General features: G+C 39.9%; 2 protein-coding genes across 4 annotated transcripts; one reads left to right on the forward strand and one right to left on the reverse strand.

Moving 5' to 3' along the window:
- Positions 1-21: 21 nt before the first annotated feature.
- On the forward strand, positions 22-4,619 carry phyhd1 (phytanoyl-CoA dioxygenase domain containing 1). 2 transcript variants are annotated; one of them, XM_020707559.2, is made up of 12 exons: positions 22-155; positions 1,504-1,662; positions 1,770-1,775; positions 1,938-2,013; positions 2,092-2,139; positions 2,253-2,308; positions 2,389-2,451; positions 2,532-2,553; positions 3,077-3,205; positions 3,648-3,764; positions 3,908-4,034; positions 4,127-4,619. In XM_020707559.2, exons 1-12 carry the CDS (start codon positions 123-125, stop codon positions 4,173-4,175), a joined length of 885 nt encoding a protein of 294 aa, XP_020563218.1. In that variant the 5' UTR covers positions 22-122; the 3' UTR covers positions 4,176-4,619. The 2 variants fall into 2 exon arrangements, with proteins under 2 accessions (XP_020563218.1, XP_020563219.1); XM_020707560.2 differs by lacking the exon at positions 1,770-1,775 and having other exon boundaries at positions 23-155.
- Positions 4,620-4,979: 360 nt separating this feature from the next.
- On the reverse strand, positions 4,980-9,162 carry dolk (dolichol kinase). 2 transcript variants are annotated; one of them, XM_011481550.3, is made up of 2 exons: positions 9,026-9,162; positions 4,980-7,860 (listed from the first exon to the last, which is right to left on the reverse strand). In XM_011481550.3, the coding sequence occupies exons 1-2, from the start codon at positions 9,033-9,035 to the stop codon at positions 6,239-6,241; spliced, it is 1,632 nt and encodes a 543-aa protein (XP_011479852.1). In that variant the 5' UTR covers positions 9,036-9,162; the 3' UTR covers positions 4,980-6,238. The 2 variants fall into 2 exon arrangements, with proteins under 2 accessions (XP_011479852.1, XP_004074602.1); XM_004074554.4 differs by having other exon boundaries at positions 4,980-7,937.
- Between the last annotated feature and the right edge of the window lie 20 nt (positions 9,163-9,182).

A 9,182-nucleotide genomic window follows, 5' to 3' on the forward strand; every position in this document is an offset into this window, starting at 1 on the left:
ATTACTTACCGGAGCGGTTACACTTTAAACGCTTTTGACATGTCACGTGGTCGGGCTGCAGGTTACCCGGATGAGACGCCTTGAATTTGATCGAAGTGGATGGTCGGTTGCTGCAGAGGAGCATGGATTTCATGACAGACCGAGATGTGCAAAAGGTGAGAACTCCTTCAAAATAAAAGTAAAGCCACACCGACGGTGTTGTCACAATTGTTATCCTAAAGGTTTAAAGTAAAGTAAGTGATTCAAAATACTTGTATGAATGGATTATTATTGGATACAGAAATGTATTAGAATGTTTATTTAAAGTCCAGTTTGTATTTTTGTGCTTAAAAGTAGAGTAGGAACCATGCGTGGGCTGTTACGCAACATTCTGCATCAACGAGCGGCCTCAGTCAAACCCCAGAACCTTTTGTTCTTTTCCTTCTATGAACCAAATTTTTGTGGTATATAAAAGACAAAAGACTTAAAAGAACACGAGATTTTTATTAATCTTACACTGAGAACATGTTGTTGAAGCACAATTATTGGAGAAAAACAGAAACTTAGGAGTTTCCTCTTTCATCTTCACTCCACAGCTTTTATTCTGAAAGATAGTGTGGCAATTCTCTTTACAGTAAAAAAAAAAAAGCAAAACTGTGTCGTACGGCCTATTTTAAGATTTAGTTTTTACCTTTAATGATCAAAATTAGGATTAAATTCAAGTTATATGTTTAATGGAAATCCTATTTAGTCTAAATTTGGGTTTGTTTATTAACAGAAACAGAATGAAAAGAAAAAAAAAAAGAATTCAGAATTTTCTACTTCTTTTACCTATGCATACATAATTTAGTTTTCCAGTAGATGGATCAGAAAAGCAGAATACAAAACTGCAAATGTTTTGCTTTTCTGCATTCAATCTACTGGGAAATAAAAAAAAAAAAAATCTAGTCATGTACTGAAATGTAGTCATCTGCTGCTGTATGCCCCCCACCTAATCCAAGACCCATTTTGATGAAAAATGTCTTTTTGTAGCATTTTTTCTGATAATTTAGGATATATTTAAAGACATTTAAGCTTAACATTTCATTCCTAAGTATGGCTGTATTCAAATCGTTGTGAATCACTTACAGAGGAGAAAATGTAGTTTGAAAACGTTTATTTGTGATGTGAAAAAACAACCTGGGCGAGCCACAAGCTCCCTGCTCTGCTCCATTCTGATGCATCCACTTGCAGACAAAAAGAACCATGTAAATCTTTGTTTTCCTCGTCTGAGCTGGCATCTGGATCGAAACTGTACGGCTGGAAAGCTCCGATATTTCTCAGGCTAGCAATAGGGAGGGGCAGGGGACCACAACTCGGAGGCAAATTCCTAATGAACTACTGGCATTCTGCAGAAACTATGTCCTAGAAAACGACACATTTTTGGCTAAAACGGCTTAATCATAATTAAAAGACCACTGGGGACGCTTTAAAAAAGGTTACAAAAGATGATTGCTGTTTATAGTGTGTGTTGTGGGTTTACAGTACAAGGAGGACGGGTTTGTCGTTCTGGATGGGCTGCTCTCCTCTCAGGAGTGCGATGAACTGAGGCAAAGGATGAACGAGATCGTGGACCAGATGGACGTCCCCGAACACTGCCGCACCACCTTCACCACTTACCACGACGAGCAGCTCAAAACACAGGTGGTTTCATGGAGATTACTGCAAAGAGCACACCTTTAACAACTTCAGGATCGTTTTTTCTTCTTTTTTTAACTCTGTCTTTTAAAACATGCTGTCATTGCTCAAAGATGCAGGTATGGTTGCAGAGTCCTCTCTGTGAGTCCTTGTTCCTTCCCTTCACCCCGGTTGTCCCTCTTGTCAGTCTAATGACAAACCTTTCTGTCAATAATGTACAAACAGTCGATCCATGTTTAGGCATTGCAGGAGGGATCAGCTGATCTCTGTTTGTTTTGCAGGGAAGTGCAGATTACTTCATCACAAGCGGAGACAAGATCAGATTTTTCTTTGAAAAGGGTGTTTTTGATGACCAAGGTGAGAATTGTGTTGTTTGCTCTGCCATTGTAAATGAATTAAAAGGTAAAATAAAATAAAAAATGTTTTGAATTGCAGGGGAATTCAAAGTACCTAAACACCTGTCACTTAATAAAGTAGGACATGGTACATTTAACCTTTTTTTTTTCCTCTTCATCATTTTTTTCTTTTATAAAAATACACAAAATTCTTTTTAACATTGGTATTTTGCTAATATATTTATATATTTTCTTATTTAGCACTGCATGCATATGAGCCCTTATACAAAAAGGTTACGCATTCGGCCAAAGTGCAGGTGAGTTCACCTCTCACTGACATTGTTGGAGGATAATCTTCTGCAGGACAGAAAAAGTGAAGAAACATTTCTCCTTGAAGGGAATTGCAAAGAAGCTGGGCCTTGTGAGTCCTGTAATCCTGCAGAGCATGTATATTTTTAAGGTAAATCATTAATGCACATGAAAACCACCTTCCAGTGTTTCATTCATAAAGATTTTTGATATTTTGTCCTGTTTCCGCAGCAACCAGGAATTGGTGGAGAAGGTAACGAAAAACAGCAGGAATTCTTTTGCCCTAATTAAAAATAATTCATTCATTCCTTTTTTTTTATTTATTTTTTTTAAACAATGTCTAAAAAAAATGTTTTTACATATTTAATTGTTCTTTTATCTAACCCTAACCCTTATCCCTTACCTAAAAGAAAATGAAAAGTTATTTTGGTTTAAAATGTTTTGGACAGATCCTTAATATGTTTAATAAAATAAAAAAAATCTGAAAATGTCTTCATGAGTTGGATGGAATGAAAAAAACGGCACCTGACCTTCTCATTGAAGACAAACACGCACTTTGATCCAGCTTCAGTTTACGTTCAAAGCTAAACATTTAATGCAAAGATTTGAACTTGCTAGAACTGCATCCACCTTTTAATCTGTTCTTAATTCATTTTGTATCCATTCATGGGTGACGTTTTAAGAAAGAATCCTTCTGTGAGACTTTTACGTGGATGTTTTTTTATATTTCACAGCAGACATCTGTGTGTCCTAAACACTGTTGTGTGTTTTTTCAGTGACGGCGCACCAGGATGCTACGTTCCTGCATACAGAGCCTCTTGGCAGAGTGATGGGGCTGTGGATCGCTCTGGAGGATGCCACTGTGAACAACGGCTGCTTGTGGTTTATCCCAGGATCACACAGGAGTAAGTGGAAAAACCAGGAATGACAGAATTGTTCAGCAGGAGAAACCACCAAGCATTACACAATGTTGCATTAAAAAATCTCTGTTTTTGACTTAATGTACCGGTAGCTACTAAATAATGCCATTCTGTTTATTTTAGTTTTTGGTGTTTCCATGATAAGATTGCGGTGGTTTCAACATTGATTTCTCAATATTTCTGTTAAGATTTTTGATTCCATGTTCTAATTTCATAAAAGTGCAAAATAAAACCCCAGACTACATAAATATGACATACATAGTGATTTATTGGTAAAACCCAAAACCTAACTACAGCCATGAAGTGAGAAATGTTTTATAATTTCACTAACTTGTCAAACTTGAGGGCACAGCTACAATATATACGTATAGTTGTATTTTTAATTTATGTTCCACATTTTGTGATATCTATGACTTTTTTTTCCCAGGTGGCATCTCCCGCCGCATGGTTCGCACCCCCAAAGGCTCCTTCCCACTGACGGATTTCATTGGAAGGGAGCAGGCATATCAGGAAGACACATTTGTGGCTGCACCTGTTCAAAAAGGTGAGTTGAACTTTTACAAAATCTGCTGATTATGAGAGAAAGAATTTGAATTAGGATGCTTTCTGATTTAACATTTTAAAGTGGGAAAAAAGCATGTATTTTGCATGTTTAGAGAGCTCCACCATCCACTTCCTCATTTTCAGGCGGCGTGGTTCTGATCCACGGGGAGGTGGTGCATCGAAGTGCTGAAAACATTTCAGAAGAATCCCGCCACGTCTACACCTTTCACGTTATGGAGGCTCTGGACACCCGCTGGAGCCCTGACAACTGGTGAGAGATATTTAGACCTCACTGAATTGAGAATAAACTAGATTTTTACTTCCTATCCTTATCGTCTTTTCCTCTCTTTTGTTATTTTAAAGGTTGCAGCCCACAGAGGAACTTCCTTTTCCACCTCTTTACACTAAATGAAGGATGAGAAGTGGCATTAAGGTTCCTTTGTTTTATGAAAATGAAGCATTTTTGAAGTAATTTTATCTCAAACTTTTTAAATTTTGAACATTTTTGTTAATTGTACTGCTCCAATTTTACAATTTTTTTTCGTAGTTCGAAACTTTTGAAAGAAAATGTAAGAAAGAAAAAAATATATGTATACATTTTTTGTCACAAAAGGACCATGTAAAAGTAATTGAAATGCTTCCCTTTATGGTTTTTATAGATAGAAATACATCAAATGCAAAGAATCTAGGTGTCAATTTTTACTTTTGTCCATGTTTTGTGGTTAATACTGCAGGACGTTGGAGCATATTTTCTACATTTGTCGAAAACTTCACTTAAAACTTTGTTCTTGATTTTTGTCCAGCTTGAGAAGATGACAATAAACCCACATCCTACAAAGTTGGTGAGAAAACCTTTAAAGGGAATATAATTGTTTAATGGCACACATTGTGACACAGGGGTTGTTATTTTGGAGCATAAATAAGCCAATAACCGTACAAAATGTTGTTTTTTAAAGGATTACCTCAGCAGAAGTAACCGGAACACTACATTTTCAGCACTCATGTGTTATAGTAGTGGTTGTTGATTCCTAATTTAATCTTTATAAGGGAAAACAGTGTTGTCTTTAAGTATAAGCTACAACGCTTGTAGGGATGTAAAGATTTTTTTAAAAACATAATCCTAAAATTTAAATTAAAGCCAATTTTACTCATCCATCAACCAGCAACTGATGTCCACTTTTATTCAGCCTTATCCAATCACTCACACTTCACACAGTTTATGTCCAAGTAAGATTGTATTTTATGAAAACACACAACTGTAAAATTTTACTTTCAAGTATATTCATGTCAAGACATAAACGAAAAAAAGAACAACCTATTTCTCATTTTTAACCATAACTGAAACTTTCTTTTCAAGTTTGGAAATCAAAGAAAGAAAAAAACTGATGTGAGGTTTAGGAACAGTCGCGCACATTTCACTTCTCAGGAGTCTTATCAGTTTAGATCTCAGGTACAGCACTGACATGCAAATATTATAGTAAATGGATGTGAGGACGGCTCCAAAAGTGACATGCGATCATGCTAAAATGTTAAAGAAAAAAATAAACGCACCAAGAAAATCTTTACATAAGAAAAATGACATATTAATGCTGAAAATAAAGGTGCATAATTGTAGCATCTTCACCTCAAAACATTTCAATCAAACCAGACATCATTTGAGAAGAATTCCAGTTCAGAATTAAGTTACCAAAAAAAAAAAAGGGGGGGGGGGGTTGGCCAAAAGCATATGTACAGAATCCAAAATAAGTTTGAAGGCTCAGTTTTACAAAGAGGTCCCCCGAAAACACAGAAATACAGATTAAAGTAACTGTAGGAAACTTAGGGAGCGGGTTAAAGTCCTGCATATTGATTACAGTAGGTGATTCCACATTAGTGTCATGCAGGTGCTGTGACAGTCAGTCCTTGGAATAATAAAAAAAAAAGGTACGTGGGGCTGCCATGCTTCTGTCTAGAGTTTTTACAATATTTAGTCAAAGCTGATAGAAAATACATTTCTTTAAGGCAAATATATATTAAGCACTGCAATCGAAGGGGCAAGAAGTATAGTACAAAAAACAAGACAGACAGCTTTGTTCTTCGAAGGCCATACATGGGCATGTATTGTTTTTATAGGACTGATGATCGATCAACGAGCAGCTCCAGTATTGCGTTTGTGTTCAACACACGTTTCCTCAATAATTTAAGGGTTGCAGTCTTCATGGAAAGCTAAATTGCCACCTATTGGCTTCAATATTTCAGGACTTTCCCTGACATTCCTCCGCAGTAGACGACACGGGTCTTCAGTCTTTTGTTGGTGTGGCTGCTGCTTCATAACCTTCTGTTTGTGCCACTTTCTTTATTTACCTGCAAGCTTTAAGCAATCTCCCGCTTGTACCGTTGGTTCCTAAAGGACGATCTTTTAAATACATTATTTCCATACAATCCGTACAATTAAAGGCTGAATGCAGGAGGGGGGAGGGGGGGCCATCTGTACACTCAAAGCAACAGCAGAATGAAGAGGTAGAGGGGGAGCAGGAGGTTGTCTATTTGGGAGGTGTATGCTTCCAGCATGGCTACGAGGGTAATGGAGCCAACAATCCACGAATAGGTAGAGTTCAGATTTATGTTCCCGTCAAATATGAGGAAGATTGCCACGGCGATGATCTGGGCAAACACCGATGTAGCCGTTCCCTCCATGGTCTTCTTGGTCCCAGGCCAACGGATTTCGCCCATGGTGCTGCCGAACACGGACGCGACCGTGTCTCCGACCCCCACAGCCAACACCCCCGCGTAGGGCACCAGGCCGCCCGCTCCCGACAGCACGCCTTTAGGGGCGCAGATCGTGGGGAACAGCCAGATGGGCAGAGACATGCCCATCAGCAAATAAACGTGGGTGAGGATGAGGGGCCCGGAGTCTCGCTCATCCAGGAACAAGGTGAGCAGCTGCCTGAGTAGCTGACCGAGAGGTCTGATGCGGAAGTAACGCACGTACTCCAGGAGCAGGAAAACCGCCAAGCAGCCCACGGACGCCACGTGCAGCAGCTGCCTGTCATACACCAGCCCTGGAACGTACGTGGCCACCACGATCAGGTGGAAATACTTCCGGACGACAGTTGAAGCCTGGTGCTTCTTGGACCCTGATTGGCGCTGATGGTTCTGGTGCAAGACGACACAAGTCGCCACAACGGCCAGAAACACCCAGTACCCCACCAAGCAGAGTCTTCGGTCATTTAACATCACAAAGTCCCAGAGCCACATGAGGGGGTGTCGGCCGATGAACAAGGACAGCCACGGCATGAGGATCCCCAAAACCAGAACGGCTGTCATGATGTGAAAGAAGAGCGAGGACACCCAGGTCTGTGACTCCATGAAGCAGAAGAGCAGGGCGAAGAAAACCCCCAACAGCAACGAACCCACCACAACTACAGGCAGGAAGTAGTTCACCGGATCCCCTTTGACCTCTGACAGGTTTAGCGAGCGCTTGATGAGCTGGTTCACGATGAAGCTGATTCCTCCAACGATGAGGAGCGCCTCTCCCGGTGTGAAGCAGCGCGGCATCAAATACAGCACGATCAGGCAGAGGTAAACAAAGATCAGCAGGACCTCCAAGACCTCGATGACCTCAGAGACGGTCAGGGTTTGCTTGGTCGTGTACAGAATTGCGCTGCCGGCCAGGCCCGCGATCACACAGGTGTTAGTAGGTACAGGTCTTGTGACGCCCATTGCAATCAAGGACAAGAACAGCGCCAGCATCATGCCAGTGACGGTGATCACCATGGAGAAGCGCTCGAAGTAGACATTCCCTAAGGCAGAGCACTTCTCTTTCAGCGCAAGGCCCAACAGAGGCATCACCATAGAGGCCGGAACGATGCCGCTGTTTGCTGATGGACGAAACTGGAACACCGCACCCCCCGACTGAAGTAATCGGTCCCATTTGTGCTGGACGTAAAAAGCCTGGATGAAGAGCGCTATGCTGCACCAAGAGTGCTGGTTCCACACTGCCATGTGGACACACAGCACCGCTCCCAGGACGACACCGGACTCTACGAACACCGGGTTGACCTGCATGGCTCTGGAGAGGCAGGCCACGAAGGAAGGAGATGATCTGAACAGACAGTCTGTAATCAAGAAGAGCCGCCTTTACTGTCAGTTCTTCCCTGTGTCAGTCTTCATCATCTGTCAGTTTCCTTCAAGTCTAAAAAAAAAAAAAAAAGGAGGAAAAGAAAAAAACAGGTATAATACAATTTGGATAAAAATAACCAGCAACCGGGACAAAAGTCATGCTTTTATTGTTGTAAGAAAACCTACAACATGCTTTTGCAGTCAACATGTATTACACAAACCGCTCACTGTGCAACTTTAAGATTATGGCAGACTTAAGAAAATTCCAGGAGGGACTGAAAAATTCTGAAGTAAAATTTAGAGAATATATTTTATGAAACTATTAGATATTTTCACTGGCATATCTAAAGTTTTTCTTTTCCAAAAAGTCTCAGTGATGTGATTTAGTTTTGACTGTATAACCTCCCATAATGGTATTGGTGCAGCATTATTTTGAAATCTCAAAAACAATAGGTGTTTTCTATTTAAAAAAATTACTTTAAAAATGTGTTATTGACTTCAAAATGTAATATTAAAATATAGGACACTTGGAATTTCATAAATTAAGAGAAACAAAAGCTTAAATGAAGGATATCAGCAAAAGTTCATGTTTGTCTTGTTTAACTTTAGACAATAAAAGTCTCCTTATTTTTAAAAAATAAGGGTATGTTGCTTTTTTATTAAAATTATTCAAATTTGTGTTTAAATATACAAAAATAAAAGAATTTGTACATTAGATTTACGCTTTTATGACATCTATGCAAATTGTTACAGGTGGAAGATTGCTTTATACTACAATGAAACGAATTTTATTTTTTAAGTAAAGTTACTCATAGTTACTTTTCTACCCACCTTTGCCAATGAAACGGCAAAGAAAGGGGAAAAATTTGCAAAAAGGTCTGAAACAGGAGAGCTGCTCGTCTTTTTCCACGTTAGCTTAACCTTTGGTCCATTAGGGAGATGGAGGGTAAACACTTAAGTGATCATCATATCCGTAGCACATGAACTAGTTGACCACCAAAGAAAGGCAGGCAGAAACATTTGGACATACTAGCATCTCTACCTGAATCGAGGACGCAGCATCGAGCTGACAGCAGCTGCCTGCGTTAGCACGACGCCGCTGAACTCACACCAAAGGCAGCGCAATAACTAAAAGAGGATTACGTCGAAAACAGTACTCACCTAATTTCATGGGGTTTTCCTCTAGAATAGTGGTTTCGGATACAAACTGCTGCCGTCCCCTTTGAATAAAAATCCTCTTTTTGTCAGATGTCTCTCTTCTCACACCCTGTAGGAAGGGGCCATCTTTGACAGCCGGGTCACGTGACACATTCTAACC

This window comes from Oryzias latipes, chromosome 12 (genome assembly GCF_002234675.1).
Source record: "Oryzias latipes chromosome 12, ASM223467v1".
Classification (NCBI taxonomy): Eukaryota; Metazoa; Chordata; class Actinopteri; order Beloniformes; family Adrianichthyidae; genus Oryzias; species Oryzias latipes.

Coding starts and splice junctions, on each gene's coding strand:
- phyhd1 (XM_020707559.2), top strand. CDS start 123: ATGGATTTCATGACAGACCGAGATGTGCAAAAG. Junction 2,014..2,091: donor GGGTGTTTTTGATGACCAAG/GTGAGAATTGTG, acceptor TTTGAATTGCAG/GGGAATTCAAAGTACCTAAA. Junction 2,554..3,076: donor ACCAGGAATTGGTGGAGAAG/GTAACGAAAAAC, acceptor GTGTTTTTTCAG/TGACGGCGCACCAGGATGCT.